Source organism: Anabrus simplex, chromosome 8 (genome assembly GCF_040414725.1).
Source record: "Anabrus simplex isolate iqAnaSimp1 chromosome 8, ASM4041472v1, whole genome shotgun sequence".
NCBI lineage: Eukaryota > Metazoa > Arthropoda > Insecta > Orthoptera > Tettigoniidae > Anabrus > Anabrus simplex.
Genome location: NC_090272.1, coordinates 226,554,252 through 226,579,842, shown reverse-complemented (window position 1 = coordinate 226,579,842; position 25,591 = coordinate 226,554,252). Strand labels below are relative to the sequence as shown.

Sequence of the window (25,591 nt, the reverse complement as noted above, 5' to 3'; positions counted from 1 at the left end):
GTTTGACGGAATGTTACCTAGCAACCGTACAGGCTGTGATGTGAAGTATTGATGGATGGCCACGACTGAGAGACGTATTATCAAAAAAACAACGTTCAAATCTCGCCCCCTGAGCGAATTAGCAACGCGGTTTGAGTCACGTAGCCGTCAGCCGGAAGTTAGCTGGTTCGAACCTCACTGCCAGATATCCCTGAAGGTGGTTCTCATTTTCACACCAGACAAATAAGCACAAGGCCACGATCGCTTCCGCGAACCCTTTCCTATCCCATTGTTGTCATAAAGCTTCTCTGCACCAGTGCGACGTAAAGCAAATAGCAGACAAACAAACATCACGCTATAAATAATCCTAATAAATCAGCAAAGAGGAAAGTAGGGACATGTCCTTGTCGGGTCACGGGCGTAAGATAGAACAGGGATAGAAATCAACTGTACTCACACTCCAGCAGTTTGATGAGAAGACTTGGTTGTCATGTGGAAGACGTTCAGCACATGACTCCAACTCTTGGAAAAGAGCAATCACCCCTGTGAGTGGTGGTGCTGATTATTTTAAGAGGAAGCACAACTGGGCAACACTAATTAGAGGGAAACAATGGAAGGGATCCAACACTTCGAAAATGAAGGTATCGGCCAAAGAAAGACAAGAGCCACGAAGGGCGTGAAAATGAAAGACTCCCTACGAGTCGCAAACCTAATACCGTCGGGCTCGGAAAAGAACAAGAGTTGACCAAGGGAGGTCGGGTAGGGTAGATGAAAGTGAGGAGCCTGACACAAGTAAGTGGAAGCAATGCCAGGACTCAGCTAAGGGCCCCGTGTTCGCCAACCCTCGCTCCCAAGCCACTAGACCCCTTTTAATCGCCTCTTACGACAGGCAGGGGATACCGTGGGTGTTGTTTTATCGTCCTCACCCACAGAGGATTTAGCCTGTGAATTCATGTGGGGAAACGCCGAAAGTTTTCCGGTTATATTTTCTGGAGACGACTGCTGTGGTGTCAAGTGAAGGAAATACGCTTGCACTTACAGTGTAGGCCTATGAGTAACCTAACAGCAAGCGCATGCTCTCTGGATGAATCACACACAAGTATGCTGACTTCGATATTTGAGTTACGAGTACATATTTCCTGTTATTGTACTTTCCGTAACAAGACACTTCCAGCAACTCCACCAACTGGACCCAAAGTGTCGAGGCAGAAGGGTAAGTGAGTGGATTCTAGCTCCATTTGCTCCAGTTTCTGATGCGACAAAACCGGCACAAATCCCAAAATCCCAAACATTGTTTCAGCGATGATCGTCGCGGACTGTGCTTTGGAGGCTGTTCAACACCTGAAGTCGGTCATGATTGTCGTTTGTGGTGACGGTTCTTGGGCGCCCTGTTGTCCTGTTCCGTTGACATAAGACTGGTCTCGTATGACGGAACTTGTCATTCCTCCATCAGCTGTCCTAGTTAAGATTATGTGATAGATCAAGCTGTTTCTCTTCTGCATAAAATACTAAAAACATGTAAACCAGGCTATCTCAGAATAGATTTCAACTACCTTTCTTCCTCAGATAAAGCACCTTCGAGGTCATCAATAGCAGGGTCCATCCCCACTCATCACAGCAATACTTATAAAAATTCATTTGTACCGGGAAGTGGTGGTGATTATTGGTTTAAGAGGAAGTATAACTAGGCAACCATCATCTATATAACACTAATCAGAGAGGAAATTTGGAAGGGGTCCGACACTTCGAAAAATGAAGGTATCGGCCAAAGGAAGACAAGGGCCACGAAGGGCATGAAAATGAAAGACTCCCTAGCGCTCGCAAACCTAATAGCGTCGGGGTCGAAAAAGAACAAGAGTTGACCAAGACTGGTCGGAAAGGATAGATGAAAGTGAGGAGTCTGGCACAAGTGGAAGCAATGCCAGGACTCAGCTAAGGGCCCCGTGGTCGCCAACCCACGCTCCTAATTTCAGAGCCCCTGAGGCCCCTTTTAGTAGCCTCTTACGACAGGCAGGGGATACCGTGGGTGTTATTCTACCGCCCCCACCCACAGGGGGATTTGTACCGGGAACCAAACATTCCTGGAATTCTGTTCGGCTGAAATTAGAGACATGAATAACCTAAAGGTATTTAGAAGAAAGTGCTGGACGTTGTACCTGCATTGAGTTTAATGACACTAAGAAGCATCCTCAAAAGTTAAATAAATATGATGTAAATGTAAGGTTAGTAACATTATACTTTAAATTTTTCAAGATTTAGTTTTTGATCATAGTTAATACTGTACATTCTTCTTCTTGTTTCGTCGAGGCCCCTTGGACCACGAGGTTCCTAACTCTGGTGAGCTTAGCCCAGTATTCCTTCAAGTTTGCGCTGTGAGATCCTTTCCTTTCCACTTCACTCCCAGTCCCGGACGCAATGTTTTAGCTGTCAGTGACTGGAGAGTGTCAGATGTTCTGCTCACAATGTTTAAAACTTGTAGGTCTTTTCGAACCTGTTAGCAAAGGGTGTTGAAGATCCTTGAAGTCAGTCTCTTGTTGTCCATCCTGACTATGTGACCGTATGTGATGAGTCTCCTCTTTTTCATGGCGGATGTTATGCTCTCCAAATATTCGTTAAGTTCGTTGTTGTGCCAGATTCTGTATTTACCTCCCACTTTAATGGGGCCCATGATTTTTCTCAGGATCTTTCGATCTTTCGATTCCAAATTGGTGTTTGTGATAATTTCAGTTAAATGACGTTTTACGTTATCTTTAAATTATATTAAATTTACTTTTAAGTGGTTATAATGCTCAATACTCGTATGTTACGTTTGTGCAGGTGCATAGTTATATGGTTTGGCATAATAGCAGGCTTCATAGCCTGAGTCCCGCCATGTACAGAAAGTAATAAATAAATAAATAAATAAATAAATAAATAAATAAATAAATAAATAAATAAATAAATAAATAAATAAATAAATAAATAAATAAATAAATAAATCTTCTTTCCTCGGGAAATATGGACAGCAAATACACAATAATTTCCGGATCACTTGTTTTGCTGAAGATATGAAAACCGCTCCACTAGTTCAGGACACAGGTATTCTGACGTGGACATCACTTACTTCTAATAAGCAGTGTTATCAACGAAATGGAATTCACAGTGTAAATTCTAGTCTCGCCCATGCAAAAAAATATTTTGTCTTGTTTTTTACTATAAATTCACTGAAGGAAAAAGCAGTATATTTCCATGTTACAGAGAGTAACATCAGCGACCTTTAAGGCTGAGAAAGGTCTTATTAAACAGAAAATATATTTTAAAATAGAGAAATATTTACAGAAGGCTTTTGTAAAGCGAAAGAAGATATGCGAGAAATAAAGTGAAAATATTATCTGTTAGAAGAGACATTTCTCTTTCGTGAAACTCTTGAGCTGAGGAGAACGAATAACATGTGTAAGGATTTGGCGACCAGTAGCAGGAAGATTTATGCACTTTTATGTCTGAACAGTTCGAGAAATCTGCTGGCATTACTGACACAAATCAATCAAACAAACAAACAAACAAACAAACACCATTATCCTGCAGATTACGAGGTGCCGTGTGGTCAGTGCGACGAATCCTTTCGGCCGTTATTCATAGCTTCCAAGACCCCAATTGTTCGCACGTAGGTTGAGTGGACATCGAAACCGGGGCCTCCGAGCGTGAGGCCGGCCAGTACCCTCATAAATGTTATCCTAAACACGTCAAAATAACAGTGGTGCTGGTATTGGTGCTTATTGTTTTAAGAGGAAGCAGAATATGCAACAATCCTCTATATAACACTAATGACAAGGAAAATGAAACAGGACCGGCACTTCGAGAAATGAAGGTATCGGCCAAAGAAAGACAAGAGCTGCTAAGGGCGTGAAAATGAATGACTCCCTAGGCCTCGAATGTTCTAATACTATCGGGTCGGAAAAGAACAAGAGTTGACCAAGACAGGTCGGATAGGATGGATGAAAGTGTGGAGCCTGGCACAAGTAACTCGAAGCAACGCCAGACTCAACTAGGGAACCCGTGGTCTCCAATCCACGCTTCCAAGATAAATGCCCCTGGGTCCTCTTTTAGTCGCCTCCTACGACAAACAGGGGACACCATGGGTGTTATTCTACCGCCCGCACTCACAGGGGGTCGTCAAAATAAGAACTGATAACTATTGTAACCTTGGTGGCCCAGAAGGTGGTGATGTTAGTGGTGATTATAGTTTTAAGAGGAAGTGCAACCGTCCTCTATTAACACTAATCAGAGAGAAGAAATGGAAGGGATCCGATACTTCGAAAAATGAAGGTATCGGTCAAAGAAAGGGAAGGACTTCGAAGGGCGTGAAAATGAAAGACTTCCTAGACCTCGAGTGCTCTAAGAGCGTCGGGTCGGAAAATAACAAGACAGGTCGATTAGGATAGCTGAAAGTGAGGAATATGGCATAAGAAGGCCTAAGTAGAAACAGTGTGAGGACTCAGCTAAGGGCCCCGTGGACGCTAACCCACGCTGCCCCTTTTAGTCGCCTCTTACGACAGCCAACGGATGCCGTGGGTGTTATTCTACCGCCGCCACTCTCGGGGGTCTTCAAAATAAGAACTGTTAAGTATTTAATCCTTGGTGGCCCAGACGGGAATACAATCCATTTACGATGCTTTTAAATGTTCTGTTACTAAAAAAGATTTTATGATCCACTTTGGTGGCCATTACAACAGAAGCGGTTGGAAATCAAGTTGGTTTTATTACTCTCCTGACGGATGAGTGTGTTGGTGGTGATTATTGTTTTAGGAGGAAGTACGCCTGGGCAAGCATCCTCTATTAACACCAATCAGAGGGATACGGAGGGGGTCCGACACTTCGAAAAATCACGGTATCGGCCAAAGAAATATAAGGGCCACGAAGGGCGTGAACATGAAAGTCTCCCTAGGCCTCGAATACTCAAATAGCGTTTGGATCTGAAAAGAACAAGAGTTGACCAAGGAAGGACAGATAGGAAAGATAATAGTGAAGAGCGTGGCACAAGAAAGTGGAAGTAACGCCAGACTCAACTAGGGGACCCCTGGTCCCCAATCCACGCTTCCAAGATGAATGCCCCTGGGTCCTCTTTTAGTCACCTATTACGACTGGCGGGGAATACCATGGGTGTGTTTTACCACCCCCGGCCACAGGGCGTCCGAAAGGATGCTACATCGGGGTGACCATTCATATTAATTTTCGCAGTACAGTTCTATTTTCTAACCAGCTCTCTTGAAGAATGAGAAAACATGCAATAAATAAGGAAATTGTCCTTTTCCTTACATGTCTTGTGAATTGTTTTAAGAGGAAGAACGACTGGGAACACTAATCACAAGGAAAATAGAAGAGGTCTGACACTTCGAAGAACGAAGGTATCGGCAAATGAAAGGGCAAGGTCACGAAGAGTGTGAACATGAAGGACTCCCTAATACCGTCGGGGTCGAGTAGTCGTGAGCTTGCATTCAGGAGATGCTGGGTTCTAATCCCATCGTCGGCAGCTCTGAATATTGTTTTGCGTGGTTTCCGATTTTCACACCTTAAATAAGGCCACGGGTACTATCTTCCCATCCTTACGTGACCGAAAACCTTCCGATATGTTAGTGCGACGTTAAAGCACTAGCCTGTAGCAAGTCAGAGTCAACTAGAGAAACCGTGGTCGCTAATACCCTGCTCCCCCTTTTAGTCGCCTCTTACGACAGACAAGGTGTACCGTACATGTGTTCTTCCATCCCCACTCACAGAAGCAAAGAAGATCTTAGAACCTGGTCACGCTAACTTAACATTCACATGGAACTATTGTATAATTCTTCACTAAGTGATCTGTTCAAAAATACTCGTAATTCGTACTCGGGTTATATTGTTAACTAGCTGATGTACCCGTGCTTCGCTACGGGATTCTACATTGTATACAGATTTCTAGGTTAGGTAGTGTATACGTTGTGAGCAAGACTGTATTAAATTTTATAGCTCTTAACTTTGCCCTATACACGCGACGGGGAAATCACCAAACGTCTTTTCTCATATGAAGACTGGGTTAGGGAATTTTCATTGTAATGGTAGGCCCACTTGCCTACCATCAGTCACAATCAGGTTGGGGAATTTCATTATAATGGCAGACACTCACTCTCCACCTGCCTGTTTAAATCCTCAGAAAGACTGTCTTAGTGTTTTTCCCACCTGAAACGAACATAGGTCATTACAATGTCGCCAGTAGGAATGGCGCGAGTAAAAGCAATGCTTTCATATGAACTACCTACTCGTTCAAATTAAAAACTAACTATTTTCTCACTTTTAACGAACAGTACTACTGTACGCTGCCGATCTAACAGTCCAAAGTTCCAGAGCTGGAATGACCAGGCTGCAGACAGCCGTGATCCGAGAACACTCTTAGTTTCTTTTCGGGGAGGGGGGTCGAATAGTGGAGAGTCCCAGGGTAACTGTGCCATTTTACTAATATGTTTCCTAGGAGTACCCGATGAGTCGGAAAATCTCAATTCACAACACTGGCGGCGGAAGATATATCTGACTTGGAGGCAAATTTTTCCTCCAAGCCAGAGGAGAAACGCCCTCTTCACTGTTAATTTGAACTATAATTAATGTAGAATTTAATAAAAGTGAAGAGGAAGAAGCTCTTCTTAAGAAACGGCTCTTTCAGTGTTGAATTTTGAGTTATTTAGTTAATTGTGGTTCTATAATTTGTAATAGCCTTAAATTGTAATTCTAGACCAGGTCATACTACTGCTACTACTATGATGAACCAGTGTGTTATGTACCAGCAGCATCAGAGAATGTACGAACCAGAGCAATGTCATGCTCAAGAAGAGTTTTCTAACTCCCCAGCTATTTCCCGCCAATATTCAGTCAGGCTGTTAAACTCGGTAATCCCATCTATCAGAGTTGAGCGGCAGCATAAGAAACAAAGAACATCACAACAAACAATGGTCAGTGTAATGTTATTGTTGATCAATGCTATGCGCTTTCGGTATTGTAGCTCTTCACATTTAGTTTTCTTCCGACTCTGAAATACCACTCTTATCATAGTCGGTACGCTAAAACTGAATAAAACATAAATGGTCGGAAATTGCATTCTCTATAACATTTGTTATTTAGTACTTTTCGATGGGACCAATAAAATCGGTAGGTACGCGCCTTCCCCTAAACTACAATTTCATCTAGGGTGAATAAAATTGTTTATAAATTAGACTGTAGTATCTTATTCCCCGACTCTATATACCGATTTTCATTAAATTCTGTTAACCCATTTTCTCGTGGCTCGGCGTTGATATGGACTTAGCAACAAAAATACAAATTCATTAATATCTGTGTTATCATAGCGGGTACGGTAACAATATATGACAGAAATGATCGGAAATTTAATTCCGTATAACTTTAGTTGTGCAATATTTATCGATAGGATCACTAATAATATAAATATTTGGAAGTTAAATTTCAGGCCTTCCCCTAAACTACCATTTCACTCAGCGTGAATAAAATGATTTATAGCCTAGATTGTAGCGGCTCATCCCCCGACTCCACATACCGATTTTCATTAAATTCCCTTCAGCCGTTTTCTCGTGATGCGTGTACATACATACAGACAGACAGACAGACAGACAGACAGACAGACAGACAGACAGACAGACAGACAGACAGACAGACAGACAGACAGACAGACAGACAGACAGACAGACAGACAGACAGACAGACAGACAGACAGACAGAAATTACGGAAAAGTAAAAAGTGCATTTTCTTGTTAGTGTGGCCATGACCGATGCAGAAATACTATTCTTTTCCAATTCTGAGCAATGTACAGACAAAACTCTTATTTTATATATATAGATATAGATTGGATCAGTGTCAAGAGCTTGCAAGGACGGAAGTTTGAGTGTTGTTTGAAGAAGATGGAGCTGTTTTCATTTTGTAGATACATCGAACACCACACCCGGGAAACTGGAGTTGGAAAACGATGGTGATGATGATGCGGGCAGGTCAATGTGCTACAGCGTGAGTGAGAGGGGAGAAACATTCACTTTGCCAGTTGCTACAGAAGTGTTCACATTAACAAAAAAGGCTGTTTCAAGTACGATAAACATATTGAGGCGATTCAGCCTTAAAAGTAATGAGGAAAGAAAGGAGTATTTTTCAAACCGCTGCTTGCCCTTGACTGGGTGATGTAGAGTGTGGTACAAACCTGCGCCAAGCCATAAGCTTGGAGGGTAAGCAAGGTGGGTAACTATGGGAGCGAGATGAAGCCTTGCCTCCGGCTGGTCTGCTGACAGCAGTAGCCTGATGGGGTGGGGGATATAATAGAACTTAATGAAGGTGCTTGTGCAGAAAAAGAACAATATGATCCAAGGTCAACAGTTTTACACCGAATGTTATGTACTGTTTACATTCTAAAATCCAACGTTCGAGGCTTCTTTGAAAATATATTCAATAGATTTGTTGATTTTACAATGTCTCTGAGAATGTTTCTTTAGTTTATTGTCAGTTTTGTTTATTTTATTTTTGTAAACATTCCATGGGGGTTTCTAACACCCAGTACCGCTTCACCCCTCTCCACCGGCTACGGCCCTGGCTGACAGCAGGAGAAGTGCGGGGCAGGAACCGATGTGAACACTTCTGTAGCAACTGGCAAAGTGAATGTTTCTCCCCTCTCACTCACGCTGTAGCACATTGACCTGCCCGCATACGAAACTCATTTAATGCGCAACCAAGGTTTTGTGCCATCAGATAGCAATCGCGCTCTACTCCTCGCTGCACGTGTGACCTGTACGATGTTCAACAAAACTCTAGAACAACTGAACAGTGTGGCGATGCGCCGGACCATAAAGCAATTCACCGATAGTACAATCAATATGTAACCAAAGGAAAATCATCAGGCCTGGCAGGAACATCACAGGATAATGTTGAGTCGTGTGTTAGTCTCAAGAAATCTGATGAGCGGTGGAGTTTACAATTAGGAATACCTAAGACTATTGTCCAAAATGCTCTCCATTAACATTTATGTCAATCGGTGCGTCTCAGAGAAAAGATCACTGCTACTATCGCAACTGTCACTCCAACCATGCTCCAGCGTACGAGGCAAAAAACTGATTATCGACTTGATGTCTGCCATGCCACTAAAACCTTCATCTTTCCTCTTCAGTTCAAGACCATAATCGCCTCAATATATGTATTGTACTTGAGGCAGCATTTTTTTTTAAATATGGGTATTCATTTTCGATGACGCTGCATGTACACTGTGACTCCATCGCGTTCTGTTCGTAAGGAGGTTCAGGAGAAAATGATCGGGTTTTATAATCGAGAGGAGAAGATTATGTTGAGTTAGAATGGCACTAATAGTTGCTGAAGCTGTGACATCATCGAATAACTGAACTTTCAATGAAATGGCATGACTCTACTTGCAATTATAACAGCGTGATTTAAGAATTTCAAGGAAAGGATTATGATGCTGCAACACAGCTGAGGAAGGATGAAGCACTGGGTCAAAATATCTCTTAGAATAATTAGACGTATTGTACACAGATATTTACAGAGATTTCTGAGTTGAAGAACGTTGGAATTTCAATTTAAGGAATAAAACTGAATGCGAAAATAAATTCCGTTCTAAAATGTCAGTACTGTTGGAAGGATACCTCCAAGTAAGCAGATGAGAAACAGTGCCATTGCACTACGATTTTTAACTGAAAGCAAGAGTTATAATAGCGATAAATCTGAGTTCTGGACAATATTGCTTGAAAAATTCTATCCAAATATTATAACAAGTAAGTTAGGTCTAATTTGCACATCAAAGAAATTTAAAAATAATCGATAAATTCTTGATTTGATACATTTCGGCGTTGAAATTCAAACTACTTGCTTACAGCAAATTTTATGTAAAGATAACCAATAAACGTCGGTGGTATCTTGACCCTACAGAGGTACATATTATAATATGAAGTAAGACGTACCTGGCTACCGGGCAGATGAAACGTAGTCACCATCATCGTTAATGAACTTTCTCCAATATTCTGACAGAACTCTGGTAGAAATCCTCCAAACATGAACAAAGGAAAATCAGAGCTTAGTCTTTCATGGGTGGCATCACAATGATAATAGAAGACGTTGTTTGGGCGTGTAGGCCATAGCCCACCTGGGTTTATAGCTTCCAACGTTTCACCAGATACTGTGCCCGGCGTTTTCAAGTGCACGGCAACCAACCAGCGACAGCAGACCACCTAGCGCCGAATGCCATGACACAGCGAAATTCCAGACTGTACAGATAACATTACACCACCGCTATATTATAGCAGTGCAGGTAACCTATTTTTCTGGCTCATCAGGTAAACTTCGCCCTGGGACTCTCACCGATTCGATTCCTTTAGAAAAGAAAAGGACAATACTGGACATGGTATCCGTCCATAAAGCCAAACGGACCACAGCCTACAAGCCCAGGAACCTTCCTCTGTTATCATCAGTGAATTAAATATGCTAACCAGTTTGCTTGTTTCCTCGTTGAGAGTTCGTTGTCGTAGAAAGTGGTTCAACAAATGGAATATATGGTAACCAGAAGTAGTAATATCAAGATAATATGCCGTACGTTTTGTGTTTCCAGGCCAAGGTAGATGCTGACACAGGTGACCTGGTAGCTGCTGTTTGTGACTTGCGATTCCCCGAGCAGTCTACTAAGCCTTCTTTTGATGCAGTGATGTGTTCATGTGGTGTTAACCGAGTATCGTAAAACTCCACTTCTCATCACAAGTCAACAATCTTCCTCTAACAAGACAGCACAAAACATTTGGTCTTATCACCTTCCGAGTCGTAGTCGATTCATATGGAGTTTTATAGAGGCCCTTTATAAAACACACTACCATTTTATCTCCTTACAGACACATTCACTGATGTGTTGACGGAACCACAAAACCTGACTTCAGCGCGCGCGCAAAACAGCTTGTATAGTTTTGTCAACGCTGAACTTACGTACAATGTTATCTCTGGTTAACATCAATTTCATAAAGTCAGTGTCTGTCGCGAGATACCCAGCACTTTTATTAAGATAGTAAAGTGGTGTTATTGGTCTGTCACCATTAAGGCGACTATACGATAGCTTAAAATGCCAGATTCTTTGAAACTGTGTCGTCTAAACCCGCAGAACATTCTCCTATATACTTCACAGTTCTCGTTTTCTCAACCACTTATGTTTTTATATTTTTTTTGTTAAATTGAAAGCCATTTTCCTTTCAATTTCGAATTAGTTAATACCTAGGTATATCACTTTGAAGTTTTTCCGTCTGTCAGAACTAATGCAAGAATCATAAAACCCCAAAATACTGTACCTGAAAAAAGAAAACAATTAATTAATAACAGAATATGCCTGAGAAAAGTAACCTTTAAATAACAATAGAATGACATGTTTAGTTCTTGGAAGAACATCATAAGATTCTATGAAATCACTCTTTATAATTTTTGTACATTGCATGGCCTTCATTGGACCACATTAGTCAATTATTTAACAAAAAAGTGTTTTTCAGTTTCCTGTCGGCCCAGTAATTCTTCTTTCTTCGTCTGAAATCACCCGTCCCATTGTCCGTCTGTTGATCTTGGTTTGTTTGTCTGCGAGTGATGTTGTCTCTTTTGTTTTTTAAATGTTCTATTGTAAGTGGTAGTCCGTTCATATCTTGACTTCTGTGATACATCTACTGTTGTCTTTACTATTCCATAATTTTTCTATGATTCTCTTGATGACCCTGATTTTTGGTGTCCAGAGCAGATGTTCAAAGAAAAAGTTTCGTTTGTTCCTGATTTTGTTTTGTTTTGCGAGTTGCTTTACGTCGCTCCGACACAGATAGGTCTTATGGCGACGATGGGATAGGAAAGGGCTAGGAGTGGGAAGGAATCAGCCGTGGCCTTAATTAAAGTGCGGCCCCAGCATTTGCCTGGTGTGAAAATGGGAAACCACGGAAAACCATCTTCAGTGCTGCCGACAATGGAGCTCGAACCCACTATCTCCCGAATACTGGATACTGGCCGCATTTTAAGCGACTGCATTCCTGATTGTGTCCCATTTCCTTGTAGGCCGTTTCATTAGAACTGTTCTTTTCCTTGGTAGTTTTTGTTTATGCACGTTCTCATTCTTCTTTCAATCTTGAGCAATCTGTCTATTTCTGCAGGGTTGATTTTGAAAATGGTTTCACTTGAGTATGCTATTTCTGGTTGTATAACTGTTTTATCATGTTTATTTTGTTGTTTTTGCGAGGTCTTTTTATTGTATGTGTTCTTGGTGATATTTTGTGCCCTGGCTAGTTTATTTGTTCTATTATGCGATGTCGGCTTTTCATTGAGGTTATACATTATGATTTCTTCTAAATATTTAATTTTGTCAACGATTTTGATTTCCTGTTCTTCTATTGTGATTTTATTTATGAGTGGTGGGTCAGTTGACATAATTTGTATATTTTCGAAGGATATTCTGAAGCCGATTTTATGCGCTGTTTCCTATAGTGATCTATTTTGATGTCGGGTTTCCTGAACGTTGTTGGAAAGGAGAGTGAGGTCATCAGCACTTTAAACTTATGTTGTCTTTGGGTCTTCCAATTTTGATATTTGTCAGGTTATTCTTGTACCATTTTCTCACAGCAGTGGTGACAGGCAATCTCCCTGTCTTAAACTTGTTTCTATGAGGAATGCCTCAAAAAATTCCCCTCTGAACTTTACTCTAGATTTTGTGCTGGCTAAGGTAGTTCTATCAATTTGATTAATTTTGGGTGAAGTCCGAAATGTATTTTTTTACATCGTTATTCCCTACTCAGGAGCACGGTTGAACTTGCTTAGCTGATGTGCTGGCCTTCTTTTCCTCCCAAAATCTTTTCATCCTCTCGCTGAGCTTCTTCCTTCGTTCTTCTGTCCAGGTTATAGTAGCTCTGGTGTTGGGTTTGTCTTCAAAGTGGTGATTGTCGATTTTGGTTCTGAATTTACATCTGTCCTGTACAATGTCTTCGGAGATGTTGATTTCCTGGAGATCTATTTCAATTTCACGAAGCCAGCTGTTCTTGGTTTTTAATGAAAGGGCCAGGTTGAGAATTCTTTTAGTTAGCCTGTTAGTGTTCATTCTGATAATGTGTCCATAAAATTTCAATCGTCTTTTCCGAAAAGTGTGAGAATTTTTTTTTTCAGAATGACAATATATCTCCTGGGATGTTTTTTTCTCTCCATATTCCACCTATACAAACTGGGCCACAAATTTTCCTTTCTTGTTTCTCAATGTCTTTGGTTAAAGATCCGCCACCAATGATTAAGATTTCTGATTATGATTATTATTATTATTATTATTATTATTTAGGAATTAATTAATATTGTGAAAAAGTGTAAAAACCTTTATGTTAAAACTCAGTTTATAACATCTTGATAAATGTGGGAATGTTGGAATTCGTCTCATTGATGCACTCCTATTGTACTTCCTCTTCCCTCAGCTGTCCAGGGTGGATTGACTCACTGCGTCATTCCAGTTCGCTGTCTGCCGGTAACGTTCCTTTACGTCGTGCTTCGGTGACTTCACCGATGTTCGTGGAAATGAACTTTAGAGTGATTTTAGAATCTGATGCTGTTCTTTCAAGAACGAAATATGCCATTCTGGTATCAACTGAATGTCGACAGACTGAACAGCTTCAGAGTAGGACAGTAGACTGGCAGTCGTGTTCACGTAGTCAGCACTATAATTCGTGTAGTGGAACTGCTTAGTAGGAGGACGGTTTCCGTAAGAACGCGGCGCTTCCATCAAACAATTGCCTCAGTCTACAAGTTGGAATTCAACCATACTTCCCCCGGAACCCAAAAGCTTTGGTTTCCCGGGAGCTGCCCGCCGAGTCATCGGAGGAACTTCGGCGGATCGCTAGCTGGCATCGTTTATGGTTAGAACTAGGGCGGTATCTGATCGCCTTCGAACCTCTAACTTTCGTTCTTGATTAATGAAAACATACTTGGCAAATGCTTTCGCTTCGGTCCGTCTTGCGACGATCCAAGAATTTCACCTCTAACGTCGCAATACGAATGCCCCCGCCTGTCCCTATTAATCATTACCTCGGGTTCCGAAAACCAACAAAATAGAACCGAGGTCCTATTCCATTATTCCATGCACACAGTATTCAGGCGCAGCCGGCCTGCTTTAAGCACTCTAATTTGTTCAAAGTAAACGTGCCGGCCCACCTCGACACTCAATGAAGAGCACCGCGGTAGGATTTCATCGGGGTCCGCCTACGGCGCGCAGGAACCGCACGCGGATAACCACGGCGGCCGCACGCTTTCGACTCGCCACCACCGGCAGGACGTCCCACGAACCATGCCAGTTAGACACCGACGAGCGATGAACCGACAGCGTGGGACACAAATCCAACTACGAGCTTTTTAACCGCAACAACTTTAATATACGCTATTGGAGCTGGAATTACCGCGGCTGCTGGCACCAGACTTGCCCTCCAAGGGATACTCGTTAAAGGATTTAAAGTGTACTCATTCCGATTACGGGGCCTCGGATGAGTCCCGTATCGTTATTTTTCGTCACTACCTCCCCGTGCCGGGAGTGGGTAATTTGCGCGCCTGCTGCCTTCCTTGGATGTGGTAGCCGTTTCTCAGGCTCCCTCTCCGGAATCGAACCCTGATTCCCCGTTACCCGTTACAACCACGGTAGGCGCAGAACCTACCATCGACAGTTGATAAGGCAGACATTTGAAAGATGCGTCGCCGGTACGAGGACCGTGCGATCAGCCCAAAGTTATTCAGAGTCACCAAGGCAAACGGACCGGACGAGCCGACCGATTGATTTTGATCTAATAAAAGCGTCCCTTCCACTTCTGGTCGGGACTCTGTTTGCATGTATTAGCTCTAGAATTACCACAGTTATCCAAGTAAAGTGGTACGATCTAAGGAACCATAACTGATTTAATGAGCCATTCGCGGTTTCACCTTAGTTTGGCTTGCACTGAGACATGCATGGCTTAATCTTTGAGACAAGCATATGACTACTGGCAGGATCAACCAGGGAGCTGGCTGGCTCGAGAGCCGAAACCGAGCGTCGTAGCCCGCCGCCGACGAGTGCGGCCTGCGGGACACAGACTTGCTTTGCTCCGTTGGCCGACCGAGAGGCCGCCAACTAAAATTTCATAGGCCGCCGAGCACGGGCTCTCACCTGGCCGGGCGTGCCTTCACTAGGGATCGGGTCCCTTCACCATCCATCGTCACATCTCCACTTCGTCCGCTGCTGAGGCCGGCAGGACCGTACGAGAGGCGTACATTTTCACGCCAGAGCAAGGGCGAGCGGTTACCAACATTACTGAGCGCCGCATTCTTGTACTATTTCCGTCATATTTGGAACAAGTGAACAGTTACCTTCTTAAAGGAGATAGGTAGCAAAATCGACATATTACCATAAAACTGTATTTACTGATTTTATTTTACAGACTTCTAGCTCATTTTACAATACTGATTCATTAGTTAGTACTTCATTAGACACATTTTCTCAAGGAATATAGCATATAGCAGTAGCCCGCCAGCGCCGTACTTTCTACTTACACGTGTCCCACACGCACTAATGATGAATGGGTTGTCTAATAACTGATTTCACAGGGATACTACTGCCTGCACGTAGGTGACGTCAGAATACGGCCGCTCGCTAATTGTTCCTGTCAAATGCGTTCCCTTGCGTTAGTAAGCCTCGTTCTCGAACGCATAGTAATGGGCTGGTATTTTGCACAGCAGCAGTATAGTTGCTGTTAACATTTGGCGATGGCTAGTGTGTTCAGCAACGATGAAATTTCTTCTGGAAGTGTCATATCATATCCTCAGTGGACGTTGGCGGTCTCTCCGGTCCAGGCCTCCCTACTAACAACTCCTAGCTGATGATGAGTTGGACCACTGGCAGAGGTTTCCCAACCAGGAAATGCCTCGTCGCCCAGGGCATTTTACTTTTCCTTGAAGTATGAGTTGTTGGAGGTGGCCTTTCTCGTTACGCATAATGTGTCCAACGTGTCCTTCCTTTGATGGTCTTTGTTACTTTTAATTGTTTACTCATGCGCTGCATAACCACGTCGTTCGTTACGTGATACAAACAAGATATTCCGAGCATACAACAATAACACCAGAGCTCAAAGGCAGTTTGACCATTTAGTGTCCAAGCCTCCGCACCGTAATACAAAGTGAAGAAGTCATAACACTTAAGGACTAGGGTTCTAAGATGAAGGTTAATGTTCAACGTTGTATACACAGGCATAATTTTAATCTATGGAGAATCTGGTAGGAATGCAGCCGAAGCTTACAGACGGTATGCGCGGGAATCTCCTAATGGCCACCTGCTTTCTATACAAGTATTTTTCCGAACAGAGCAGCAATTAAGAGCTAATGAATCGTTCACGGTACTTACCGCATACAAGCAGTTTTTTGGTGGAGTGGAATGTCTGTACGTGTATAAATTAACGAGTTATTATTTTCTCCACCTTCGGCGTATTTACAAATGCGTCGTGTTACAGAACGTGTGTAGAAAAATGACTGCTCTTTGTTTGACATCTGAAATTCAGCGAGTTGTAGTGCTCCTTTGTAAACCAGCGATTAGGCATCCCGTTCATCATTATTGCATGCGGGACACCTATAAGTAGAAAGTACGGAGCTAGAGGGCCACCTGGTATATACTTTAAAAACAGAATAAAGCTTAATACCATCTTATTGAAAAAAGTTTCGTTTTAAATGGTTTAAAAGATTTGGTTCAAGGAGTGGTGATGGTGATCGCTGAAGTACAACCTCGCAACCATCCTATCAAAGATGGTATTGGCAAAAGAAAGGGAAACCTAATACGACACAAGGGAGGTGAGAGAGGAAAGATGAAAGTGAGGAGCCGGAAGCAATGCCAGACTCAGTTAGGTCACCGGGATGTGAGCCCCTGGAGGTTCTCCTCCCACACGACTCTTACGACAGGTAGTCGGTCCAACCAGTTGGGGGAGAATATTTAAAAATTACGATTATTCTAGAATTACTGCACTTTTTTGACGGAAATGGCACTTATCCCCTTTTGAAAGTTAAGTAAGTCTCCAAAATATTCCGACATAAATGTCTGCCAGTGTTATACACGTTCACGTTGTTCACTTTTGGGTGCGTGCAGGAAGACGTGAAGCTCTCTGCAAGGCTACTCCTGGTCAAGGGATCAGTTTAATACATGCGGTATTGATTTTGCAGTTTTCACAGCCTGGCAAAGGAAACTTCTTAGGGCATTTTCTCAATTACCTTCTTGCACGCACCTGTTGAATTGGCGCATTCAAGATGACCACACAATTTCTTTAAAGACGGAATTACTCACCACTGAAACAATGAACATTTTATTTCAATAACATTTTGTGTGTGGTACTTATGGTGAAGGATGGAGTACGAAGTCTGGTCACTGTGTACCGTATACCAGACACGATTTAATCGTACCCATGCCACTCTATTATTGTGATATGACTTCTTGTAGCGCCAAATCTTTGAAGTAGAGAACAATAAATAAAACTAGGGTCACTCAATGTGAGGTGTGCGATTCATTTTATTGCAGTTTGTCAAGTCCACGTGGAGTGGAGGATTCAATGTTGCCAAATCTTACTACTACGTTTCAGGTGGTTTAATCTTCCTCCATGCCATCACAAGCGCACTCCCCGGGCTCTTCCTCCTCCCTACAGACAAAAATAACAACGGTCAAATCCACATTTGTTTTGAAGACGACACAGGACGCCGATGACGACTGGGTACGATCAAATCGTGGCTAGTGTTATGTACAGTACGAGAATTTTTTTAAAAAAGAAGGTACAGGCAATGTAGTGCTCCGTTCGACGCGTACAGCACAGCGTTTAAAGAGAGTAGATTTCTTCTTCTGACACCGCAGTCTGCATTCTTGACACTCGGACGTCCTCGCTACAAGTAAACATGTTAAGAGATTGTTAGATATCAGTTTAAGTTAACATCGGTATACTTTGCAGCCTTTTGCATGGGCTGTGCAACCAACAGCCAACAGTACCGGGTGTAATGGAATTCAATACGATACTTTAACTTGTAGGTACCAAAACACATTTTTCTTTTCCTGGCCATTTTACTGATTTTATTGAGCCGGCACTTCATAAGAATTCGGCCCCGTTTTGCGGCCGGACGGTCTTACTGACGCCAAACCTCGATTATTGCTTATTCTTCTGGCAGATGGTAGTGTGCTGTATTGTATGTAGATGTGTGTGTTAAGAACAACGCAAACACTCAGTCCGCGAGCCAGAGAAGTTAGCCTTGCGCCCGGCCGGGTATTGAAGCCTGGGCCCTCAGGAGGCTGGCCATTCAGCCAAGGTCCAAGAGACCAAAGCAAATAGCCATAGGTCGGAAATTGACAGTTAAGATACTTTTGGTTTGATACAAAGTGAAACTAATACTTTACATTGTAATCCTTCATAAAAACTGTTGAAAAGTGTGACTTGTTACGGCGGCGCGATGAGCTCGGGTACTCCTCTCCACGACTCATATTCCCGCACTTTTCAGTGGTGTATTGAAATGTAATGGTCTCTTCAGTTACCTCAAGAAGTACACCATATATCAATTTCCGACCTGTGGTTATTTAATAAAACATACTGGTTTTGTTCTTTTTTCAGCTATCAATCCTAGAAGTTAAAATTATTGAATTTATTACAACCGATACATTATAATTTCACACCGATACCCTCGACCCTGCATCTGCCTTTAACTTGTACTTTAACACCACACCCAATAATTCTCTCTTCCTACCTTGTTCTTGTCCACTAACATCAGCAGATTCATTCTCTGTATCTACCTCACACTTGTCCACTAACACCAGTCACACTAACTCTCTGTATCTACCTCACACTTGTCCACTAACACCAGTCACACTAACTCTCTGTATCTACTTCACACTTGTCCACTAACACCAGTCACACTAACTCTCTGTATCTAGCTCACACTTGTCCACTAACACCAATCACACTAACTCTCTGTATCTTCTTCACACTTGTCCACTAACACCAGTCACACTAACTCTCTGTATCTACTTCAGACTTGTCCACTAACACCAATCACACTAACTCTCTGTATCTAATTCACACTTGTCCACTAACACCAGTCACACTAACTCTCTGTATCTACTTCAGACTTGTCCACTAACACCAGTCACACTAACTCTCTGTATCTACTTCAGACTTGTCCACTAACACCAATCACACTAACTCTCTGTATCTACTTCACACTTGTCCACTAACACCAGTCACACTAACTCTCTGTATCTACTTCAGACTTGTCCACTAACACCAATCACACTAACTCTCTGTATCTACTTCACACTTGTCCACTAACACCAGTCACACTAACTCTCTGTATCTACTTCAGACTTGTCCACTAACACCAGTCACACTAACTCTCTGTATCTACTTCACACTTGTCCACTAACACCAGTCACACTAACTCTCTGATCTACCTCACACTTGTCCACTAACACCAGTCACACTAACTCTCTGTATCTAGCTCACACTTGTCCACTAACACCAGTCACACTAACTCTCTGTATCTACTTCAGACTTGTCCACTAACACCAATCACACTAATTCCCTGTATCTAGCTCAGACTTGTAGACTAACACCAGTCACACTAACACTCTGTATCTACTTCAGACTTGTCCACTAACACCAGTCACACTAACTCTCTGTATCTACTTCAGACTTGTCCACTAACACGCGTCACACTAACTCTCTGTATCTAGCTCACACTTGTCCACTAACACCAGTCACACTAACTCTCTGATCTACCTCACACTTGTCCACTAACACCAGTCACACTAACTCTCTGATCTACCTCACACTTGTCCACTAACACCAGTCACACTAACTCTCTGTATCTAGCTCACACTTGTCCACTAACACCAGTCACACTAACTCTCTGTATCTAGCTCACACTTGTCCACTAACACCAGTCACACTAACTCTCTGATCTACCTCACACTTGTCCACTAACACCAGTCACACTAACTCTCTGTATCTATCTCACACTTGTCCACTAACACGCGTCACACTAACTCTCTGTATCTAGCTCACACTTGTCCACTAACACCAATCACACTAACTCTCTGTATCCAGCTCACACTTGTCCACTAACACCAGTCACACTAACTCTCTGTATCTACTTCAGACTTGTCCACTAACACGCGTCATACTAACTCTCTGTATCTACTTCAGACTTGTCCACTAACACCAGTCACACTAACTCTCTGTATCTACCTCACACTTGTCCACTAACACCAGTCACACTAACTCTCTGTATCTACTTCAGACTTGTCCACTAACACCAGTCACACTAACTCTCTGTATCTAGCTCACACTTGTCCACTAACACCAGTCACACTAACTCTCTGTATCTACTTCAGACTTGTCCACTAACACGCGTCACACTAACTCTCTGTATCTAGCTCACACTTGTCCACTAACACCAGTCACACTAACTCTCTGTATCTACTTCAGACTTGTCCACTAACACGCGTCACACTAACTCTCTGTATCTAGCTCATACTTGTCCACTAACACCAGTCACACTAACTCTCTGTATCTACCTCACACTTGTCCACTAACACCAGTCACACTAACTCTCTGTATCTAGCTCAGACTTGTCCACTAACACCAGTCACACTAACTCTCTGTATCTACCTCACACTTGTCCACTAACACGCGTCACACTAACTCTCTGTATCTAGCTCATACTTGTCCACTAACACCAGTCACACTAACTCTCTGTATCTACCTCACACTTGTCCACTAACACCAGTCACACTAACTCTCTGTATCTAGCTCAGACTTGTCCACTAACACCAGTCACACTAACTCTCTGTATCTACCTCACACTTGTCCACTAACACCAGTCACACTAACTCTCTGTATCTACCTCACACTTGTCCACTAACACCAGTCACACTAACTCTCTGTATCTACCTCACACTTGTCCACTAACACCAGTCACACTAACTCTCTGATCTACCTCACACTTGTCCACTAACACCAGTCACACTAACTCTCTGTATCTACTTCAGACTTGTCCACTAACACCAGTCACACTAACTCTCTGTATCTAGCTCACACTTGTCCACTAACACCAGTCACACTAACTCTCTGTATCTAGCTCACACTTGTCCACTAACACCAGTCACACTAACTCTCTGTATCTAGCTCACCCTTGTCCACTAACACCAGTCACACTAACTCTCTGTATCTAGCTCAGACTTGTCCACTAACACCAGTCACACTAACTCTCTGTATCTAGCTCAGACTTGTCCACTAACACCAATCACACTAACTCTCTGTATCTAGCTCACACTTGTCCACTAACACCAGTCACACTAACTCTCTGTATCTAGCTCAGACTTGTCCACTAACACCAATCACACTAACTCTCTGTATCTACTTCACACTTGTCCACTAACACGCGTCACACTAACTCTCTGTATCTAGCTCATACTTGTCCACTAACACCAGTCACACTAACTCTCTGTATCTACCTCACACTTGTCCACTAACACCAGTCACACTAACTCTCTGTATCTACCTCACACTTGTCCACTAACACGCGTCACACTAACTCTCTGTATCTAGCTCACACTTGTCCACTAACACCAGTCACACTAACTCTCTGATCTACCTCACACTTGTCCACTAACACCAGTCACACTAACTCTCTGTATCTACCTCACACTTGTCCACTAACACCAGTCACACTAACTCTCTGTATCTACTTCAGACTTGTCCACTAACACCAGTCACACTAACTCTCTGTATCTAGCTCACACTTGTCCACTAACACCAATCACACTAACTCTCTGTATCTAGCTCAGACTTGTCCACTAACACCAGTCACACTAACTCTCTGTATCTAGCTCACACTTGTCCACTAACACCAGTCACACTAACTCTCTGTATCTACCTCACACTTGTCCACTAACACCAATCACACTAACTCTCTGTATCTAGCTCAGACTTGTCCACTAACACCAGTCACACTAACTCTCTGTATCTAGCTCACACTTGTCCACTAACACCAATCACACTAACTCTCTGTATCTAGCTCAGACTTGTCCACTAACACGCGTCACACTAACTCTCTGTATCTAGCTCACACTTGTCCACTAACACCAGTCACACTAAATCCCTGTATCTTACCTTATACTTGTCCACTAACACCAGTCACACTAACCCTCTGATCTACCTCACACTTGTCCACTAACACCAGTCACACTAACTCTCTGTATCTACTTCAGACTTGTCCACTAACACCAGTCACACTAACTCTCTGTATCTACCTCACACTTGTCCACTAACACCAGTCACACTAACTCTCTGTATCTACCTCACCCTTGTCCACTAACACCAGTCACACTAATTCTCTGTATCTACCTCACACTTGTCCACTAACACCAGTCACACTAACTCTCTGTATCTACTTCAGACTTGTCCACTAACACCAGTCACACTAACTCCCTGTATCTACTTCAGACTTGTCCACTAACACCAGTCACACTAACTCCCTGTATCTACTTCAGACTTGTCCACTAACACCAGTCACACTAACTCTCTGTATCTACCTCACACTTGTCCACTAACACCAATCACACTAATTCCCTGTATCTTACCTTATACTTGTCCACCAATATCAGAGTCTAACTCCATGATCTACCTTGCACTTGTCCACTAACACCAGTCACAGTCACACGAATTCCATCTATCTAACTTGTTGTTTTCCAATAACAGCAATATCTAATTCTTTGTATCTACGCTATACATGTGCACTAACCCCAGTGTATAATTCGCTGTATCTAACTTGTATCTTATCCAAAAACAATTGTCTAATTCCCGGTATATACCTTGTACCTACCCACTAAATCGATGTCTGTTTCCTTATGTCTGTCTTGTACTTACCCATTAATATCTATTTCCCTGTTATGCCCGGCACTTAGCCATGAAACTAATATCTAACTTCCCTTGCACTTGTACCAAAATTCTATGTCATATCAAATTCATGGGCCTTTTTTTGTACTTTGAAGCGAGTGTCCAATTATTGCCATTGGTCTGAAGTGTCACCTCAGTAACATTTAACCCCACACACACTGTCTAGTTGGCTTGTATGAAGAGTAGATCTTTTAGAGCATCGTTGTGATGTTGCTAGTCGACTGTGTTACAAATCCTATATGGAAAAATTTTGAACCAACTATAGAGGGATATCTTCTTATCACATGAGGTGAAAATTCTCGAGAAGTTCATAGAGCGGAGACTGAAAGCCATCTACTGTGCGGCTGTATATCTTCAGAGCTAACCTACCAACTATGGGTCTTATACTCAAATGTTTGACAGTTGAAGAAGAATCTTTTGAGAGATGAATAAAATGAACTGCTCATGTTATTCCTGAATACATGACAGTTTTACAGGAGACAAGATCGGGTAGTATTTGAGAAGGATGAAGGTGCCTGAAGGACTGGTAAAGAAAATTCAGATGTTGTACAATGACTGTACGGGCTGTATGCGGGTGGGAAAAGGACATTTGAGCTAGTTCCTCGCCGAAAACAGAGCCCGACAGGGTAGTGCACTCTCCCTATCACTATTTATTCCAGTTTTAAATAATACAGTATAATTAAGATCATTTACGAACTATCCAGTATACTCAACACTTGTCTTTGCTGATGTCATAATTAGGGAGAAACTATGTGAAGACAAACGCAACATGCTGAAAGCCAAGTTCCAGGAGTTCATTGTCAAGATCAGTGGGATGAGGATAATAATGAGATGGCATTGAACCGAGATGATCAATTAGCAAGCATCAAACAAGCAGGCCATAAACTTGAAAGTGAACCTTGGTAAAGTGGTCTTTGCCATAGGCCAGTCGGGTGAAAAAGAGTTCCTACTTCTACATTCTAGTGAGGACCCTTCTTTGTGATGACAAAATTCCAAAGTGTGCTAAGTTAGTAAGGTTCAAGAGTAACCTCAAACAGATCTTGACCTATGGCATTCGAAATATGCACACACGTTAAGAGACGTCTGAAGGCCCGAGGCACTGAGATGAAGTTCCTCGGGTTCGCTATCCAGAAGACCAAGACGAATAAGAACGAAGGAGAGATACAGGATACGTGGAAATAAGTCATACTGGGGTTCGGGCTCGTGATGGGAAATGAACCTAGGAGAGTATTCTGAATGAGCTGGAAACAACACGATTGATTGGGAGACCTAGAAACTTCTGAACAGATATGGTTAAGGTTACCATAGTAGCAAGGGGAACTACACGGGTGATGTCATGAATAGAGCAGAGTGGCTCAAGTTTATCCACAGTACCCTCCAGAAAAACTAAAATTATATACCAGCCTGATGTCCAATGGAGGAACCAAATTGTCCATGGTAAAGCCCCTAGCAAAAAAAAAAAAAAAAACAAATGTCCATGAACAGTTTCATTTGACCATCATTCCTATATATTAGTTGTGTTCACAAGTAGATTTTAATACCATCGGGAATCACATGCCTGGTGCAAAGTATACCTTTCTGCAGCTAGAGACAACTTTAACTGAATTTGAACAGTGCAGCTATCCCTGAACAATATTAGTCTTGCGTTGTTATCTGATGTGGTTAAGTAGCTTTATCTCCTGCCGACGTTTCTTCATACATATCAACCTCTCGTGCGTGTAGGTGCATATGTGAAATGTATGACGAAACGCCGTTGTTTAAACAAACTGAGGTTAGTATAAATCATATTTACGGATTGGGTGCCGCTTGCTCTCCGCCTGCATCTTCATCTCCCACTGGCACTGACTCTTCACCTCCCTCTGCCTCTTCACCTCCCTCTTCCTCATCACCTCCGTCTCCTTCTTCGCCTCCCCCTGCATCTTCACCTCCCTCTGCCTCTTCACCTCCTTCTGCCTCTTCACCTTCCCCGGCCGCGGCAGTTTCTTCTCCACCTGCGTCACCTCCTTCCTCAGTTTCCTCTGCTGGCGGTGCTTCCTCGGAAGCCTCTTCTGGGGGACTCTCTTCTGCGGGAGGTTCTTCTGGAGGACTCTCTTCTGCGGGAGGCTCTTCTGGGGGACTCTCTTCTGCGGGAGGCTCTTCTGGGGCAGCCTCTGCACCTGTCTTCTCTTGTTTTGGTGGAGGTGAAGATTTTGACCATTCTTCAAGCGCCTTCCTGTGACACAGTCAAAAAGAATCGTTTTCAGGATGAGTAAAGGCACTAAATGTTCATGGACCTAACATAAACTAAAACAGCAGAGTTGCGAGGCTGTGTTCTGCAGGTAGACAAACACTATGCTGCCACTTTCAGATTGATCACAATGGCTCGTTAACTAATATGGACCGCAAATTACAGGAAACACAAACATTCAAGGTTATACATGAATGGGCGAAACTTTGTGATTCATTTCGATATACCGAGCAAGTTGGGCGCGCAGCTGTGAGCTTGCATTCGGGAGATAGTTGGTTCGAGCCCGATAGTCGGCAGACCTGAATATGGTTTTCCGTGGTTTCCCACTTTCACACCAGGTAAATGCTGGGGCTGTACCTTAATTAAGGCCACGGTCGCTTCCTTCCTACACCTGGCCCTTTCCTA

The 25,591-nt window shown here is 42.8% G+C and overlaps 1 protein-coding gene across 2 annotated transcripts in view; it reads right to left on the bottom strand.

The window, feature by feature from the left end:
- LOC136879018 (golgin subfamily A member 6-like protein 2) overlaps nt 1–25,591 on the bottom strand; it is a 182,762-nt gene that overhangs the window by 19,330 nt on the left and 137,841 nt on the right. The window contains exons 2-3 of one of the 2 annotated variants that reach the window (XM_067152720.2): nt 24,752–25,171; nt 17,054–17,899 (exon numbers count right to left, since the gene is read on the bottom strand). In XM_067152720.2, the coding sequence (XP_067008821.1) occupies nt 17,836–17,899; nt 24,752–25,171 (484 nt within the window). In that variant the 3' untranslated portion in view covers nt 17,054–17,835. Of the gene's footprint in view, nt 1–17,053; nt 17,900–24,751; nt 25,172–25,591 lie in introns of those variants that run through there. The other variant, XM_067152722.2, reaches the window with a different exon arrangement.